Below are 20,489 nucleotides of genomic sequence, written 5' to 3'. Positions count from 1 at the left end.
TTCTACGTATCTGTAGTGTGTCGTGACCATATGTCAATGAATGGAGCTACAGTGAATTTATGAAATCGCTTCAATCATTTATAATAGCCCTGTACTTATATTAAGCATGCCCCAGTGATCCTTTCCATCCTTCATTCCTTTAGCTACAGTTTTCAGCAATCATGTGAGAATATGCATCTAATCATTCTGTCTTCATTTCACTATGTTTTTTATTAGATGTTATCTCCCACTAGATTGTTGCTGGGAGTCTTCATTTTTGTTCTGATTTCAAAGTCTCCTGGAACACCACATTCCTAACTGTTCGTCTGTCTTCCTCTTTATCTGTATTTCATGCCCATAGCAGAGTTGCACATCAAATACAGTTCATTTTTTTTTCCTGGCCTATAGTTTTGGATGGTAGCTGTTTCTTTTCATAAAAAAAACTGTTTTGCTTTCAGCAGCTGTTATAATGTCTGTCTCACTTGCATTTTCCTTCTGATGAGATTAAAAAAAATGTCCACCTCTGACCTCACTCACTTACTGTAGTTGAGTTTCACCATCCAGTAGCACCCCCCTCCACCCTCCCCCTACAAAAACAATTATTTTGTGTGCATGTTATATAAATCACCAGTCATGTTTCGTTTCATTTTAAAGAACACCTGACTCAATGTGTGTTCACTTTTCATGACTGCTGCACTATCATCACTAAATCTTTTATTTTTTCAGTGTATTCCAATTTCTATCTTCCCCTACAGTTTTTACTGTCTACAGCTCCCTCTAAGACCACAGAAGTTATTCCCTGATATCTTAACACATATCCCCCCGATTGTCTGTTTTTTCACCTGCGGTCGTCAAATAGCTTCAAGGAGGCATTTTAACTGCACAGTTGCAATACGTACAAGGTGTGATTGGAAAGTTTTAAGAATGGATACGCTACTGCTTACTGGTTTGGCAGGCAAGTACACAGAAAGTGAGGAGTGAGTCACTGCCTTGTCCTTGAACGCCCTCTGACAGGACGCTGTGTTTCCTTTATACAGTTCGTTGTGGCAGCTGGTTGAGTGTGGGTCTGTTAGGGCTTGTTGCCAGATTTTGTCCGCAAGAAAATGGGCGTAAAAACAGAGCAACGAGTTTTTGGAGATAATTGTTTGGGCCAGACAAATGTTTTTGTCCGGTACAACATCTTTAAAAATGGCCGCGAATCATTTGAAAATGAACCATGGTACGGCCGTCCTTCCACCTCAAAAACAAATGAAAATGTTGTGAAAGTTTGCAACTTAGTGCATTCTGATTGTAGACTTACAATTAGGGAGGTGGCTGATGAACTTAAGTTTCTATGCAGTTCAGTCAATTTTAACTTAAGATCTGAACATGCGTCGAGTGTGCGCAAAATTCATTCCAAAAGTGTTGTCAAGTGACCAGAGACAATACCGATTCAAAGTTCGCCAAGAACTGATTAATCGGACTAAAAATGACCCAGATTTGTTAAATAGGGTAATTATAGGTGACGAATCGTGGGTATATGGATATGATCCTGAAACCAGAGTGCAGTCCTCACAGTGGAAGACTCCAGGTTCACCAAGACCGAGAAAAGCACAGCAAAGACAGTTGAAGGTGAAGACAATGTTGGTGATTTTTTTCGATTCTACCGGTATTTTACATCATGTGTTTAATGCAGTGGTTTCCATTGCCTTCTATCTGCCTGCTTGGCCGGGAGGTAATGTGCTTGCCTCCCATGCAGCTGGCCCGGGTTTGATTCCCGGCCAGGTTGGAGAGATTTTCTCCGCTCGTGGACTGGGTGTTGTGTTGTGTTGTCCTCATCATCATTTCATCATCGGCTGCAAGTCACCCAATTAGGCGCCAACTGAAATAAGACTTGCACTTGGCACCAAACCCGAATGGGACCTCCTGGCCAACAATGCCATACGATCATTTCATTTTTTTCATTGCCTTCTGCACTGTCAAGCAACTGATCATTGTTGATTCTTCTGCCTTTTAGGGGGAGTTTCACACTCCAAGCCGAAGAGATCACCATGAATCTCTGTCCGCTTCCTGCTGTCTTTGACAAAGCCGTTGGCAGAATAAGGGCGACTCCTTATAGCAGGAGTCTTCAGAGACAGGCACCTCATCAACAGTCGCTGGATCCGCACATCAGAGTATGTGACCCTGGGTCAGTAAAGTCTGGCCAATATGAAGCCGACAGAGGGCAGTAGATTCCCTGTGAGAAGCACGAAGGGAAGACTACCACATGGTTGTTGTCTCCTTTACAGTTCACAGTTTACTCAGAGAAAAAGGGGTCCATACAAAGATCACTGACTGTTGAGTGTGGTGAAAGTCATGCAGGATATCCTGGCTAGTCACAACTAATGGGTGTGGAGGGTAGCACTGGTCGACAGCCTGAAGACTACTCAAGGAGTCATTGCGGATTAAGAACAACTCTCCAGTGCAAAAACACAGGTGGCTGAGGGGGACTCGAGCTACAGCCACCAATTCCGCTGTGAATACACTACATCTGTTTCGTAGAGAGCATAGCTCACAGCATCTTGCATGTGTGCCAACAAAACCAGTGTGACTGTTGACTGTAGAGACCCCGGAAATGTGTCAAGCATGTCCAGGAAGTCGGAGAAAATCCATAGGGTTTACTCAGACTTTTGACCCAAAGGAGAGGTCAAGCCAGATCCAATGAATGGGTACACACCATGGGAATGCACAGGATTTCTCCCAGGACAAGAGGCGACAGCGGGAAAAGATGGAGTTCACAGCAGAGACTCTTCTGCAAACTGCAATCGTGACACCAGACCTTGGCCTTTATTGTGGGCGGTACATCTTCCTACTAGGAAAAATGGCATGGTAGTTCAGATGCATAGGAGAGCTGCAAATATGTACTGCATAGATAAACAGCAGTTGTTGGTACCCAATATGTAGGGAAGGAATGCCAGCCTTTATGAGCAGGCTGTTCACAGGGATTGTACAAAAGGCACCTGTCACAAAAGGGGACCCACAATGGTGTATTGGTTCTAGAATCCACAATGCTGCAGGCGAAGCTGAGCCGTATGCCAAGCCCCCATAATCAAGACACAGCAGGATCAAAGATTCATAGAGCTGCAAAACTGTAGCGTGGTCTGCACCCCAGCTGCTGTTACTAAGACATCATAGAGTGTTAAGTGTAACCAGGAAGTTCACTTAAGATGGGGAAGCCACATCAACTGGGCACTGAAGACCAATCCTAAAATATGATTAGACATCATCAAACTGAGTATTTGATCACTGCGGCAGAGTTCTGGTTGGGGATGAACAGTACGAAGATGAAAGAAGTGCACTAAATGTGTCTTGGTGGTGTAAAGCTGGAAGCCATGGGTGAGAGCCCAGGACTGAACCTTTCATATGGCACCCTGCAGTCAGCATTCATTAGATACAAAAGTCATCAGCATACAGGGAGTGTGAAACTGTAGACCTGACAGCTGCAGTTAGACCATTAATAGTCACTAGAAAAGCGGGACACTCACTACAGAATCCTGTGGGACCCCATTCTTTTATATATGAGGAGTACTATGACAGCAGCAACTTGAATTGTAAAGTTCAGTGAGGTGAGAAGTTCCAGAAAAAAAATTAGGTGTTGGTCCTTGAGACCCCATTCATGGAGGGTAACTTTGATGGCATGTGATGTCATAAGTCCTATGCAAATTGAAGACGACAGCAATAATACGTTGACATCACGCAAAAGCTGGCCAAAAAGCAGACTCTTGGTTGACCAAATTGTCAGCAGTAGAACACCCTTGGCAAAAACTGCTCTGGAAAAAAGACATCAAGACTCGGGGAACCAACACAGTCGTCAGCTCACCATACATTTCAGCAACTCGTAGAGAACATCAGAGAGGCTAACTGAACAATAGGTGTCCATTTCCAGTGGGTGTTTACCTGGTTTCAGTACTGGGGCGATCACACTTTTTCGCCATGGGATGGGAACTCGCCCTTATTCCAGATATGGTTGAAAATGGCAAGGAAATGATGCTGGCAAACCACTGTAAGGTTTCAGGTGATGTGTAATAAATGGCAAAGGAAGTCGATCTACCCACTGTTTGAGGACATGAAACGCAGGCAGATAAATCTCAGATGCAGAGGCTTGAGCATAATGAAAAGCAGAATGTTCAGCAATAGGATGTGGATCAGCATACACATCACCATTCACACAGACACCTAGTACACCCATGGGGTACTGGTGTCCATAAGGTGTCGAATCTTTGCCCAAACTTGCAAAGAAGGGCTAAGTGATCCAATGGTAGCAACATACAACTCCTAGCATGTTTGTTTCTATCATTTCATGAGATGGCAGACCTGGGCAAGGAGCTGTTTAAAGGCAATGATTTGCTCCATCAACAGATGTTTCTTACAGCACTGGAGAGCCCATTCGTGATCTCTAATGGCCATGGCAATTTTGAGGGTCCTCCAAGGTCTTCTAGTGGGGGGATTCCGAGGAAGAGGGGATAGCTGAGTAAGCTCCTGATAGAATGGATGCTGTTGTGCACCGAACAACCGCATCAATACCTCCATGTGGCGGGCTGCAAAGGTTGACGGCAGTTGTGAAAGCATCCCAATAAGCCTTGGAGATAGCCCATCTGGACGGATGCCCACTTAAGTGATGCCGAGGGAGGGCCAAAATGATCAAAAAATTGTCACTATCACACAGGTCCTCATGAATTCTCCAATGGGAGAAGACCTGGGCTGTAAATGGAAATGTCAATGGCTGAATAGCACCAATATGCCACACTGAAGTGTGTGAGAACATCAGTATTCAAGAGACAAAGGATGAGCTCTGCGAGCAAGTTTTCAACAGCTTTACAGCGGCCTGTGGTCATAGTTCCACCCCACAAATGGTTGCACGCATTGAAGTCACCCAATATTTGAAAGGGTGGGGGGAGCTGAGAAAACAGTGCAGACCACACATTCTGGGACACTCCATCATTGGGAGGGAGATACACATTGCATATGGTAAATTCCAGAGATGCCTTCACACAAATAGCCACAGTCTCCAAAGTCATACTGAATAGCACGTGTTTGCTGTAGGCAGAATGCAGAACGTGTGAGAAAACGCCACCTAACGCTCTTCTGTAGTCAGTGAAAGTCTTAAAATAGCCCGCCACAGAGGGTAGGGTCCTCACTGCTGGGAAATATTCCTGGAGGGTGATGCAAAAAACAAAGGAAGCACACAAAAGATGTCGTAGCTCGGCCAACTGGCGGAAAATCTGCTACATTTTCACTGGTGGCTCATGCTATCAGTATCCTGTGCATGAAGGGACCAAGGAAGCAGGTCATGCCTCAGTGCTGCCTGCTGCCACTGGTTGTGAAGATACACCGTCCATAACTTTTTTTCCCAAATTAAGGCGGGTGGTGGTGTGTGGGAAGGGGAGGAGGGGGGGGGGGGGGAGAGTGGGACTATAGGGATCATGAGGAATGCTGGCTAGGATAGGAGGGGGGATAGGAGAAAGACAGACTTGCAGCACGGAAAAGGAAGTAGCACTGCGAGGAGTGAGGCCTCATGGTGGGCAAGCACATACAAAAGAGATGTAAGCCACATGGAGGGGACTTTTATACTCAACTTTGTACCCCTAATGATACATTACCTTCATCAGTTACTTGTTAACTGCACTTGGACCAACTTACTCCACAGCAATATATTAATCAGCTTCAAATGAAAAAATGAAGATAAATCTATTCAGTACATAATTAGATGTATAATGCTTATTTTAACATTCGTGTATCCCCAGAGATGTTATCACATACCTCCAGGGATAGTGGTCCTTTCCGGAGGTAGCATACCCAGTTGTATACGACTGCTTTAGTTCAAACTGACTGGTTTCACTCAGAAGAATGAATGGACATCTCAGCAACTAAAACACTAAAATGCGGTTTTAGTTGATAGAATGAATACAGGGTCCAACCAACAGACTAATTCCACTTGAAAAGAAAAATGAATAATGCATTTGTAAAACTACAAGTGACTATGTTGGTTGTTTTCAGTTGCTTTCACAGAGTGGTTCCACTCTAAAGAAAGAATTATTAATAACAGTCCACCAATTGACACATAAAACTGTAACAACTAACAACTGCTTTCAATTAGCTGTCCCATAGACTGGTATCATCCAAAAGAAGGATGGATACTTCAACCAATGCATAAAACTACAACCAAATGGGTCGACTGTTTTCATTTGTTTGCTCTCATCGCTAGTGAGCAATAGAGTGATTATTAAATATCAAGTGTGTGGCCAGTATGTTACCCTGTTTTGATATTGCATATATCTCATGACATTTTTCCTCCCTCCTTTCTCATTTAACTTTTCTAAATCTCCTGATGACATTCCTGAGTGCCCTATATTGCTGCTGCCACATACCATATTTCTGTCATTTCTTTATTAATTGCAGTATCTCATTTGTTATCCATGGCTGCCATTTTCAAACCTAGTACATTTCTGCTGTATTTACTACATTTCTCTTAAAGTCATTTGATCTGTTTGATCTTTTCACTATTTCAAATGTTAGTTATTTTGTCACATGTTCTTTCAAAGCATGTCCGAGGTTTCTTTAACTTTTCTCAGTCTCAACATTTCACCTGCATGTCTTTTACTTCATGAATTCTTGAGATCTTCTCTGATTCCTGGCATCTTCTTCGTCCAAGAATTTCGAAAAGTGTATTCACAACATCTAACTGCCTAATGCAGAATTCTATAAATCTTTCTCCCCTGTCATATTGCTTGCCAAAACTCAACTCTCCCACTATCTTCTGTTTCCCTACCTTCACTGAAAAATGCATTTCCAGTCTCTCAGTATGATAAAAATCGTCCTCTTTAACATATTTTACAAGTTAAATAATATTATCATTATTGTATATCAAAACAGTAAAGGGTTAAATATGGACTGTGATGCAAGTACTATGTGTTTAACTGCTCCTTATCATTAACGGGAGAAAATGGGGGTAAATGGAAAGTTCCCACCCAGTCCACAGACTGCCAAGCCCCACCTTCATCATGTAGTGCTGGTATTTAACGTTTATTTTAAGCAGTCTGTGCCGACATACATTGAAGATATTTTTGAGTATATTCTTGATGAACACTGATGACAAATGAATTAACAGGAGAGAATGATTTAAAGCTGACTGAAGACACACTGATACTAAGAAAATTTGATGTATTATGTGGATGTAACTATGAAGAGAGAGACATAAAATATAACTAGAAAAGAGAAGTCTATACACCACAGTGTGGGCAGCACTTGGAATCTCAATGAGTGAGAGTTTGTACTTTCAACATTATAAAACAGCATTAGGAGGGCCCATCCGAATGATATGTAGGTCTCTCCTGCATTTCATGTGCATGTTATTTCTACATTTTTGGGGCTGGTAAATCATGGCACTCACCTATTCTGGGTTTAGGAAGGACCACCGTTCAGGCTGGTCACTCTTCTAGGCCAATGGTTATTCTAACACAGGAGTTTGATCTGGCTAATGGTCACAGAAGAGAAGATTTTCCCAATTACAGAAATTGCACTAAAGCAATTGAAGAACTTGTAGTGAATGGATAATTGGAGTCAAAACACTAATACAGTACACAGTGACAGAAAAGATTCCACCTTGTACAAAACAACGAGATACAACTGCATTCAGAACTGCTTACACCACAGATCATTATGTTGCTAGAAATGAATAATTCTTCTGGAAGCACTACTTGAGGTTATGACAACATTTCTAACAGGGCACTAAAATCTTATATTTACTTGATAGAATCCTCAATGACATAACTTTCTAACTGTTCCTTCAATCTGGCTTCTGTAATGGATTTTCACAAATTAAGTATTAACAAAACTAACTATTGGTATTCTCATTGACCTTGTCAAGGCTCTCAATTGATTGTATTACAAAATTCAATGGTATTAATGGCATTTATCTTACACGGTTGAAGCAGTACTCTGATAACAGAGTGCAATGTCACACTGACAAACTGCATGACAGGGATAAAAGCTACACTCAGAATGATAGATCATAAAAATTATGGAGTAACTAATGGTTCCACTGCTGTTGTTAATCTACGTAAATGGATCTTGATCGCTTTTCAGTACTATTCAAAAACAATAGTGACTGCAAAATATATAAGAAAACTAATCACAGGATCAAAATTTACCATACTAGACAAAGACAATAACTACAACTGGTTCATAGTAAACACTCTTTGATGTAATTAGACAGATAAAAAAATCTGCTCACCACGCAGTGGTATGCGAAAAAATATATAAAGGTTAAAGAAATATGCAAGCTTTCAAAGCCAGTGGCTCTTTCTTCTGGCAGGAGGGTTGAAGGGGAAGTCTGCTTCTCATCCCTTCTGATAAGTCTCCCCTGACTTGGGGTTCTGGGCGACTTTTCCGAATACTCCTCATTTCCTAAACTTCCGACAGTCCTTTTCTTGATCCTCTCCCTTTCCCTTCAACTCTTCCGCCAGGAGGAGGCTTTCAAAGACTGCACAATTCTTAAACCTTTATTTGTATTTTCCCCTGCCACTGCTTGGTGAGTAGATTTTATTATATTTTCAAAAACTGATTATTTTAGTTTAAATATTTAGTCTCAGAGAGACTCATTTGCAGTTTCAGTCAAGTGAAAATAACCTGACAACACAAGAGAAAGACATTAATGGGTAAATGCTATTTGAAACACCTGTAAAATTTCTTATGGTCCAGCTAGAATAGATGAATACAGCTATACTTGCAAAAAAACTAATTTTGGAATGACTTAGATGTGTCTATTGTTGCATTTACCTGAGCACATACAGTTTCACTAACTGATGTCTCTTGGAATTGTGTTCTTATACAATGTGGCAAAAATAAATGCAACACTCATTCAATGAAACTAAGATGTAAAAATATTGATTTTGTGAAAAAAAAAACTGCCTACATCATGTAATATCTTTCTTTATTTATAATGCTATTTTGGCTACATCACCAGATCTGTAATTAAGTAAAGCAACATGATTAGTGACAGGTTTACAACATTAAGTTACACAAGATGAAAAATTAAAATTTTTTAAAACGGTCTCTCACCAAATGTTAGAACTTGGAAAACAAAGTTCAGTGTCAGGGTCAAAAGCCTATGCCTAACTGGGATGTCCACTGTAAACTTATTCAGAAAATTATACAGAGGTGGATCCTTTAGCCAACAGATGCATAAAATAAACTGCAGCAACTGTGAAAAATTTTATACAGGGCAAACTGGAATAAATTCAAGCAAGTTTTAGGGAGCACTCCTATCACAGGAACTGTGGTGCATTGACAACACACTAAAAAGCACGGAAGCATAAGCTATGTAAGATAAATGAAAGCATCAAAGTGCTGCACAGAGCCCCAAATGGACAAGCCTTAAACATAGTGGCAGACATACAAACTACCCACAAAAACAGAGCTTCACAAACAATACTGAACGATTGCAGTGAATTTAGCCTTAAATGGTTTTTGAAATGTTTTGAGAATTGCTGGTGTGATGTGTGCCGATTACAGTGTGCTCTCATGGTGTTCACCGAGTACACTTCGCTTCACGTACTCTGTGCTGGTGGAACTGTCGCTGGTTACGCAGCAACTTATGTGCCTCAGGGAGCAAGTTCTCCCACAATATGGAGCTACCTTCCAAAATATTTCAGTTAATAATAAGACTTTTTTAATCTGTTTTATATGTGTATAAATTTTAGTACATTGGCTACGTTTTAGTACATAGGACATGACTATTAATTTTTCAGCGACACATAATTATAATAGCTAATACTACTTTCATAATCACACAATCATATTAATGCAAAATATATTTAACACTTAAGTTTATATGGCTATTGTACAGATATTACTGTGTAGCCGATTCAATAAATATTTGTTGATAAGTTCAGGTGAACTCCACATGAGCTACCTGCGACCATTTGAAAAGCTAAGCTTATGAATATGCAACTATACTAATTTAACAATGAAAAGAATCAATTTTTGACAAAATAATTTAACTGGATAGATAAAAACTCTACTAACCAAGCCGTGGCAGAACACACACTAAAAGGAGGTTGTAATTAGGCAAGGTTTTGGAGCCAGTGGCTCTTTTTTTCAGGCAGAAGGGTTGAAGGGAAAGGGCTGGAGAGGTCTAAGAAAAGGTGTAGATTTTGGGAAGGTCACCCAGGACTGCAGGTCAGAGGAGAGTTACCACACAGGATAAGAAGGAAAAACCTTTCCTTCTCATCCCATGCAGTAAGTCTCCCTCGACCCACATTTTCTGGGTGACTTTCTCGAAATCTACCCCTCTTCCTAGACCTCTCCAGTCATTTTCCTTCACCCAACTTCAACCCTTCTGCCTGAAGGAGGAGCCACTGGTTCCAAAAGCTTGTCTAATTACAACATACTTTTATGTGTGTGTACTGCCGCCACTTGGTGAGTAGATTTTTTACCTATCCAGTTCAACTACAGTAATTTACATCATGTTTTATAACTTGAGTATGAATGTTTTTAATCACAAAACTGTCTGTCTCTTTATAAATATGGAAAAAAATTTAAGTCAGTATCCCCCACACTAATACCACCTGTCGGCTACAACTTCCATTTTTGTACAATTTTTTGAATCAAGTTGACAGTTGATGCTCCAATTAGGCATACATTTTGCATGCTGACACTGAACCTTGTTTTGCGAATTCTAAATTTAAAAAGAGAGTTTTAAAAACTTTTTAATTTTTTGATGTATTACCTTTTGAAGCTTTATGACTTAGACAAATGCCCATCGTTCTTTATGTTCCTTTAATCTTAACTGTAGATTTGATTTTAGCCAAAACAGAACACTATACATGTAGGGTTGTGTAGTCTTGATCTATCTACGTAAACCAAGGAACTGAGAATTCACATCATTTCAAAAGAAAATCAAAGGTTTATCTGACTAGTTATTCATTCTATATATCTGATTATTCAAGCATTGTAGATTTTTGTTAGTTAGATGAGAAATAACAATGTAATCATGTAGCTATTAAGGCAGGATTAGGAGAGAGAGAATAAAGTAAATGACAAGCAGCAGCATGCTGCTGATTTTCCCATGTTAAATTTAGCCTAAGCAAGCACAAATATTCATACATTTTCTAGTACCCAATTCTCTTTTAACCTGAGCCATTCCACATTTTCTGAATGTACTTCATGATGGAATCTATGGACCACAAATGAATGTCTAATGGTGCACTACACTGTGGTCTTCAGCCCAGAGACTGGTTTGATGCAGCCCTCCATGCTACTCCATCCTGCGCAAACTGCTTCATCTCCAAGTAACTACTGCAGCCTAAAGCCATCCAAATCTGCTTAGTATTTCATCTCTTGGTCTCCCTCTATGATTTTTACCCTCCACACTGCCCTCCAATACTAAATTGGTGATCCCCTGATGCCTCAGAAGAAGTCCTACCAACTGGTCACTTCTAGTCAAGTTGTGCCACAAATTCCTCTTCTCCTCAATTCTATTCAATACCTCATCATTAGTTACGTGATCTACCCATCTAATCTAGTCTCAAGGCACATTGTGCTAATTTGACAATAATCATATCAAAATAAAAAAGATTTTTTTTTTTCATAAAATGGAGTGTGTCTTATTTCATATGTAGCTTATCCTGGTAACTGTAGCTAACCCAGCAGAGTTAGTGACATCTCAATAACTGTTCTCACATAATCATCATCATCATCATCATCACCACCACCATCACCATCACCACCACCACCACCACCACCACCATTATTGACGATGATGATGATTCTGGTGGAATTTTGCACAGAGCATAACTTAATCATAGGTAACACTTGGTTCAAGAATCATGAAAGAACATTGTATACATGGAAAAAGCCTGGAGATACTAGAAAGTATCTGACAGATTATATAATGGTAAGACAGAGATTTAGAAACCAGGTTTTAAATTTCCAGGGGCAGATGTGGACTCTGACCACAATCTATTGCTTATGAACTATAGATTAAAGCTGAAGAAACTGCAAAAAGGTGGGAATTTAAGGAGATGGGACCTGGATAAACTGAAAGAACCAGAGGTTGTACAGAGTTTCAGGGAGAGCACAAGGAAACAATTGACAGGAATGGGGGAAAGAAATACAGTAGAAGAAGAATGGGTAGCTTTGAGGGATGAAGTAGTGAAGGTAGCAGAGGATCAAGTAGGTAAAAAGACAAGGTCTAGTAGAAATTCTTGGGTAACAGAAGAAATATTGAATTTAATTGATGAAAGGAGAAAATATAAAAATGCAATAAATGAAGTAGGCAAAAAGGAATACAAACATCTCAAAAATGAAATCGACAGGAAGTGCAAAATGGCTAAGCACGGATTGCTAGAGGACAAATGTAAGGATGTAGAGGCTTATCTCACTAGGGGTAAGGTAGATACCGCCTACAGGAAAATTAAAGAGACCTTTAGAGAAAACAGAACCACTTGTATCAATACCAAGAGCTGAGATGGAAACCCAGTTCTAAGCGAAGAAGGGAAAGCAGAAAGGTGGAAGGAGTATATAGAAGGTCTATACAAGGGCGATGTACTTGAGGACAATATTATGGAAATGGAAGAGGATGTAGATGAAGATGAAATAGGAGATACGATACTGCGTGAAGAGTTTGACAGAGCACTGAAAGACCTGAGTCGAAACAAGGCCCTGGGAGTAGACAACATTCCATTAGAACTACTGACAGCCGTGGGAGAGCCAGTCCTGACAAAACTCTACCATCTGGTGAGCAAGATGTAGAGACAGGCGAAATACCCTCACACTTCAAGAAGAATATAATAATTCCAATCCCAAAGAAAGCAGGTGTTGACAGATGTGAAAATTACCGAACTATCAGTTTAATAAGTCACAGCTGCAAAATAATAATGCGAATTCTTTACAGACGAATGGAAAAACTGGTAGAAGCCGACCTCGGGGAAGATCAGTTTGGATTCTGTAGAAATATTGGAACACTTGAGGCAATACTGACCCTATGACTTATCTTAGAAGATAGATTAAGGAAAGGCAAACCTACATTTCTAGCATTTGTAGACTTAGAGAAAGCTTTTGACAATATTGACTGAATTACTCTCTTTCAAATTCTGAAGGTGGCAGGGGTAAAATACAGGGAGCGAAAGGCTATTTACAATTTGTACAGAAACCAGATGACAGAAGAGTCGAGAGGCATGAAAGGGAAGCAGTGGTTGGGAAGGGAGTGAGACAGGGTTGTAGCCTATCCCCGATGTTATTCAATCTGTATATTGAGCAAGCAGTAAAGGAAACAAAAGAAAAATTCGGAGTAGGAATTAAAATCCATGGGGAAGAAATAAAAACTTTGAGGTTTGCCAATGACATTGTAATTCTGTCAGAGACAGCAAATGACTTGGAACAGCAGTTGAACGGAGGATATAAGATTAACATCAACAAAAGCAAAACTAGGATAATGGAATGTAGTCAAATTAAGACGAGTGATGCTGAAGGAATTAGATTAGGAAATGAGACACTTAAAGTAGTAAAGGAGTTTTGCTATTTGGGGAGCAAAATAACTGATGATGGTCGAAGTAGAGAGGATATAAAATGTAAACTGGCAATGGCAAGGAAAGTGTTTCTGAAGAAGAGAAATTTGTTAACATCAATTATAGATTTAAGTGTGAGGAAGCCATTTCTGAAAGTATTTGTATGGAGTGTAGCCATGTATAGAAGTGAAACATGGTTGATAAATAGTTTGGACAAGAAGAGAATAGAAGCTTTCGAAATGTGGTGGTACAGAAGAATGCTACAGATTAAATGGGTAGATCACAAAACTAATGAGGAGGTATTGAATAGAATAGGGGAGAAGAGAAATTTGTGGCACAACTTGACTAGAAGAAGGGATCAGTTGGTAGGGCATATTCTGAGGTATCAAGGGATCACCAATTTAGTACTGGAGGGCAGCATGGAGGGTAAAAATCGTAGAGGGAGACCAAGAGATGAATACACTAAGCAGATTTAGGGGGATGTAGGTTGCAGTACGTACTGGGAGATGAAGAAGCTTGCACAGGATAGAGTAGCATGGAGAGCATCATCAAACCACTCTCAGGACTGAAGACGGCGACGACAACGTCGACGTCAACAACAACAATTCTTTTTCTTCCATGTACTACTTCATTCTTGCTCTCCGCTTATCTCCTCTTTCTTCTGCCCATGTTCCTCTTCTCTTGCTTTATATCTTCTTCTTGAAACCCAAGACTTTTTGTACCTCTCTCCTCAAATTATGTTTTTCTGCATATTTGTTATTCCTAATGCTTGTAGATATGCCTTCATCTATGAACCACAAAATTAGTGTTTTGTACTTTTGACAAACAAGTTGAATATTATTTTGCTGGCCTCTTGTGTTCTATCATTTTTATGTGGCCATAAAATCTAATCCTCCATTTTCTCGTTGTATCTATTTCATTCTCAGTTTTTTCATTCACCACCACATTGATTCTGTTTCCAAATCCCATTTTTATACTTTGGACCCAAAATTTTTAAAATTATTTTTCACTCTTCTGCATGTTATTTAACTGTTCAGCTGTGTTTATGGTGAGGAATTCTGAGGCATAAGACGACTCAATTTTAATCACCACATTTTAGTGCCTCAATTTTCATTTCCATTTTCTGGCTCTTTTTATGTTAGCTGCTTTGTGCTGAACATTTGATTTGATTATTGCTTCCAGTTATTTAAATTCTGAAATTTTTCCACATATTCAAATTCTGAAACTTCCAGTATTTTCCCATATTTTGAAGAAATACACTTTGATGCACATTTAATGTTGGTCATGTGTACTGTTTTTCAATCCAAATTTGTAATCCAGTTTTTTTCTGCTACCTCTGGGAAGATGTTTGTCTATTTTGTTGCATCTTTTAAGTTCTCTGTTAAAATCGCTAAATCATCAGCAAAAGCCAAGCAGTCAATTATTAAGTACTCTCTATCTCTTCCAAGACCACGTCAGTTATCCCCTTTTCTTCTGTCCATCCCCATGCCTCACAGTTGTTTTAATTTCAAATGATTTTCATATTTCACGTAAAAGTGTATCTCAAAAATCACTGCATAGCTTTTTATGTCAGTATGACAATAAACCAGCTGTCCACCAGAATGAAAGGACACTGTCAAACAATGACCATGTACGAAGTTGTCCACATGGTGGCAACATGCAGATGAACACAATATACTCAGAGTTCAACCACTGCTCCATAGCCTAAGCCATCTGGAACATTGCCTCCTGCATCATCTTTTCTGAACCATGCACACGAGAGTTGTCCTTGAAACACATCCTTACTTTCCGTAACTCTCCTGGCCTCAAACTCCACTAACCACTGTTCCCCTAGCAGCTATGCAACTGTTTCCCCTTTCTCTGTTCTGTGACTCCTTGCAAAGCATGTCTCCACATCACCTTCATTGTACGTTGCACCCCATCAGTTCCGAAACCCATGTATCACATGCCTAATCTGTGCACCTGACACGCTGCAGTCCTATCCAGCAAACCTGCTTCCTCCCTCTGAGCTGCTAGCTACCCCTCCACAACCCCTCTTCCTTTACCTCTACCCCCGTCCCTCCTCTCACCTGAGACCACCACCACCACCACCACACCCTAGTCCACCTGACGCAACTCAGTCCCAGTAATGTGTGTCCACGTGACACAGTGTATGGGCAGACGTACATATATATGCACTTGCTTACTCTAGCTCAGCAATGGATTTGTCCTGAAAGCTGTTTTCTTTCTCTTTTGAGTCTGTCTGTTGCTGACTCAACACTTTTGTTATTCAGTCATCTGATGATCTATTTTGCAAAGCGTTTGGAAGGGTTTTATACGTCACTGGGGGCAGAGTTACCTCTCAGCAATTGCTTATACCTATGTTTTCGATTCCTTTTTGTATTTGCTTTACAGTTCTTAGATTATTCATTTTCCTACACTTATCATTTGAGGTTTTTGGTTGCAAATGAGCAGTACATTTGCAAAGTATCATTTTCTGAACAAACTATAGGGAATGCTGTGATCCTGAAAAAAGTGTGGATGTTCTCAAGGAATGCGAGGCACAAAGTTCAAGGCCCAAAAGCTGAAAGACAGAAACAGGTTTCACCTACATCAACAAGGTACATGCTGTTGCTTTTCGATGAAAGTGACATACTGTTTTGAGTGCCTAACTTGTTTACACATGGTTTTTTATTACCAATTACTTTTCTTTGAAGTTCAGTATGTGCACATAATTTGCCATTTTCCATTTTTTACTGCCTGCTTGATTTTGTTAGTCATGTTATGTGACAGTAATAAGCCCTACAATTGACTTAAGATCCAAATTAAAAACACATTGATTTGTAATCAAAAGCAGTACAAACAACATTCAGTCATGAGTTTTTATGTAAAACATAATTTTTAATTAACATGGTAACTAATTAAACATGACATGTTATGGCAATCTCCATGTATCTTTTTACCAAGTGCATTATTTTATTTTTCTAGCCTCCAATGGAGAAAACTCGTTACACATCTTAGCATTGTTACCATCCACTAAAAAAACACAACATTCATTTTATCAAAAAACAATTTTTTCAGATTGTTTTACACTACTGTTCCCAAATAGAAGTAAACTGGACTAAGAGTTTAGAGAAGAGTTAATTACAGATCAGACTCACCTCTCAGGATAGCTGAAGCCCAGAGTTGAACATGGACATCCGGTATCTTGCTCGCTAGCTGCATGGCGGGGGTAACCATATTCATACTTTCGCGACTATTTCCCAAAGAAAGAAATATGTGGCCCAACAAAACTAATGAACATGATGTTAAACGATTCAAATCTTCAGCATTTGCCATCTTCAGTGTCTCACGGAGATATCTCCTGTAAGTGAAGAATTAATTTAGCAACATTCCTAAGAGTTTTAATATTCCTTCACATCATGTCAGGAAACTCTTACTAAATTTTATGTCACGACAATTAAGTACAAAGTGGCTGTGCACTACTGCTATAAGTAAGTCTTCATTTCTGTCATTAGCATTCAAAAATAACAAATTAAATATTGACAGTGAAGTATAATTTCCATCACAGTAAGATATGATAAATACTGAGAGGGGCTCAATTACATGCCTTGTGCAGGCCAAGACTGTAGTCTTGTACTGCCTTTTCATATCTTAGTTCAGTACGTTACACAACTGATGTACTTACTTTGCCTCGTTGTACCTGGCCTGGAAGAAGGACTGAAGACCCTGCACATAATAAGCTGCTGCTCGAAGGCTGTGGGAATGTGTTGGTAAGTTCTCTGGATTTATTCGTTCCAACAGAGCAGTAAGCTCCTTTTCTCGTTTCGCTCGCAGATATACTATAGCCAAGTTTAAATTCGCGAAAGTCCATAGCTCGCGGTCCTGAGATGTCTGAAAAGTAAAATGCAACTAATGCATAAGGTTGGTACTTCTATGTATATTACATCAACATACATAAAGGTGATGCATAAAGCATTTATTTGGTACACAGTTTCTATTGGGAGCCATCTTACTATCTGGCATCAAAATTTCGTGCATTTTCAAGAGGACGGCTAACAGGGAGAAACAAAGCCTGTACACACAAAATGGAACATGCAAATATCCACAGCCAGTATTTGTGATACTACCACGCACACAACAAGAATGCAATAGTTTCAGAAATGTCATTCAGCAACACAGTTTATAACAGCTATAGTTTTAGTTAAAAAAATATATGCTGCACTGTATGAGGTTTCCTACAACATGAAAGAAAACTTCGCTGTAGCATATGACTTAAAAAATGCGCGCGTGGCTCCCGAGTTCAAACGACCATCTCAGGGTTTTTTATGATTGGAGGAGGAAGGGGGGGGGGGGGGGGTATTCGAATGAAAGAGACAAGCTGGCATCAGTTGTGGAGTTTTAGCAATCGTACAACAATTGCCTAATGACAAAAGAAGAAAAGGTCTGGGATTTCCCACTGAATGGAATATTCCCAGTGCTAAACTTCTGAAACTGCCAAGCTAGATATTTTCATACTTATTTATGTAACATTCACCATAAATTATTATTTTCCTTCAGATCATTTACTTTGGTGTAGAAGCTCATGCAACAAAAAGTAAATGATTATGTGCAGTGGTGTGTGTTTTTTTGGCTTTTAGTCAAGATTATCAGTGTTCTTATAGAAAGGTCTAACAAAAAAACAATATATTACAAAAAAATATTCAACGGCCTCTCAGAGCATGACATGCATTTCTTTAAGTTAAATATTAATAGTTATTTAAGATTCAAAAAGTATTAAATTTGAGTTCAGGAGAATAGTTGGTAAACCAAAAACTGATATTTTTGGAAACTCTTCAAAGACATGAATTGGAATGATGTATACAGAAATGAATTGCAATGGTGTACATAGTACTCATTACGTGAATGAAAAATAACACTTTGTTAACAAAGTCCTCCCATATTTGAAAACTTACTTTCTTCTACAAGTAATTCAGTACAAAGGATTTAACGTATCTTGTAAGATAAAAACTAAGTTAGAGGCAGCTCTGATAATGATGCCTTAGTACATTACAAGGAAAACTGCAAAATAGAGAAAGTAAGTAAGACAGATACTGAAGCAAATGACTTTTGTGAGGATAAAAATGTACATAAAGTATCAAAATAAATAAAATATGGGATACAGTGGAGGAGACTGGTAGAATGAGGAATGAGAAGCAGCAAATAATACACTGCTAACAAATGTGTGCATGTCGCAATATTTTTAACAAGCATTTTGGAATGGTTACTGAAAAACTGAGTATGGCCCTCGCTGCGGCAGAAAAGTGTGGTGGTAAGGTAAAGTAAAAAGTTGAACAATAAAAAATATACATGTAAAGGGAGTAACCAGGAAAAATCTTTAATACAAAACTGGGACAGCATGCCTACATAACAGTTTATATTAATAAACAAAACCAATAAAACAACATAAAATTAGTATTTGACACAGTGGGGATACAGAAAAACCTCAAGGAGGGGGCACTAAAGATATCTTGAACTACCTTTACTTTTACCGTAGTAAAAAATAATCAAGTCAGATGCAAAGTTTAAGAAAGTTTTATTTAAACTGATTATACACATATACAAGACAATGCCATCTTATGATATAAAAACGTTACAATTGTGGTTCTCTTCCTTAAATGATGAATTGTATGTGCCTATTCTTCCTGGCAAATTCGTTAATTTCACTGTCAATAAGACAATGTCAGGGTGACTGTTCAACAGAGCTAGGCCATAAGTCGATCCTCCTCCATTGCCAACCGCAGCCATGTCTTTGTATACTGCAATGTTGAAAAACTTCTTTCTACTGTAGCAATAGATGCAGGTAGACAAGGACATATTTTGTACAGCGTGTGCAAAGTAGGATAGTCAGATCTAGCACAGACAGACAACGCTTGCATAACAGAATCGCGATCATTAAGGGCATTTATGCTCATTTGCTTGTTAGTATGAGTTAGGTATGGGAAACTATTGTTATGTTACTAGTAAAAATATTGTTACGAGTTTCGTAACAAAACGTACGAAACTCGTAACAATATTTTTACTGAGAAGTTACTATGAATTACTATTGTTAATACTTCACAATCAACTGATCACTCTCACTCTTCACACTTGCATTCGCTACAACTAGGACTTTCTACTTATTCATTCTTCAGTTTTAATATTTCTGCTTCTGAATGTAAACTAGCATCCTATTCAATGAATAGTCCGTATTCATAATGCTACATATTAAAGGTTCTCTGTACAAGAAAACAGTAGAATATTCACGACTTTTCTTGAACAAATGCCAGACACAATAACGTATCGAGATCACTAGAACGGACATGACTTTTCTTGTAGGTATGCGTTAGCTATCCATATATCAGACAGAAACATATAAAATATGATGATGCGGATGCGCATGCTACATAGGAAAATACAACAACTCACTTCAGTTGAGTCAACTGACAAAAGAAATGAACAAATAGCGTGCGGGTTGACTGGCGGGGGCGGCAACGCAGGCAACCCCGTAAGAGGGGGAGCGCGCGCCCCGTGCACACCCCCCATATGCATCCGTCACAGACTTGATAAGGTTACTTCAAGAGGTATAAAACACGGAGAATGATACACAAACCAATTAAAAGAAAGAATTATCAGTTGTAACTACAGAATATATGAAAAACTTAAGCAATATCAGTAAAATAACAGAAATGAATAAATGAAGGAAAATGGAAGAATGTGAGAGAACATACAGTAAATGCCATCTCAGAGTATGTGGATACTGCATTTTAAAAAGTAAGAAGTTGAACAAAACACAAATATAAAGGGAACAAACTGGAAAACATTAACACTACACTCAAAAACTGTGCCAAGACAACAGTTTGCATTAAAGAAATGAACCAAATAAAATAATAAAGGTACATGAAGAGAGAACTTCAAGAGGCATTAAACATGGAAATTAATACAAGTACTGATTAAAAGAAAGACTTAACAACTATAACTACAGAC

The 20,489-nt window shown here is 39.1% G+C and overlaps 1 protein-coding gene across 2 annotated transcripts in view; it reads right to left on the bottom strand.

Annotated features, from left to right (window-relative positions):
* LOC126190978 (MAU2 chromatid cohesion factor homolog) overlaps nt 1–20,489 on the bottom strand; it is a 203,301-nt gene that overhangs the window by 5,856 nt on the left and 176,956 nt on the right. Inside the window, exons 8-10 of one of the 2 annotated variants that reach the window (XR_007538303.1) lie at nt 17,173–17,378; nt 16,646–16,848; nt 5,758–5,872 (exon numbers count right to left, since the gene is read on the bottom strand). Coding sequence is in view for 1 of the 2 variants with exons in the window: in XM_049931647.1 (XP_049787604.1) it covers nt 16,646–16,848; nt 17,173–17,378 (409 nt within the window). In the remaining variant the exon portion in view is untranslated. The remainder of the gene's footprint in view (nt 1–5,757; nt 5,873–16,645; nt 16,849–17,172; nt 17,379–20,489) is intronic. The other variant, XM_049931647.1, reaches the window with a different exon arrangement.

The sequence above is a fragment of the Schistocerca cancellata genome, chromosome 6 (genome assembly GCF_023864275.1).
Source record: "Schistocerca cancellata isolate TAMUIC-IGC-003103 chromosome 6, iqSchCanc2.1, whole genome shotgun sequence".
NCBI lineage: Eukaryota > Metazoa > Arthropoda > Insecta > Orthoptera > Acrididae > Schistocerca > Schistocerca cancellata.
This window is presented reverse-complemented; position numbering and strand designations above follow the sequence as displayed.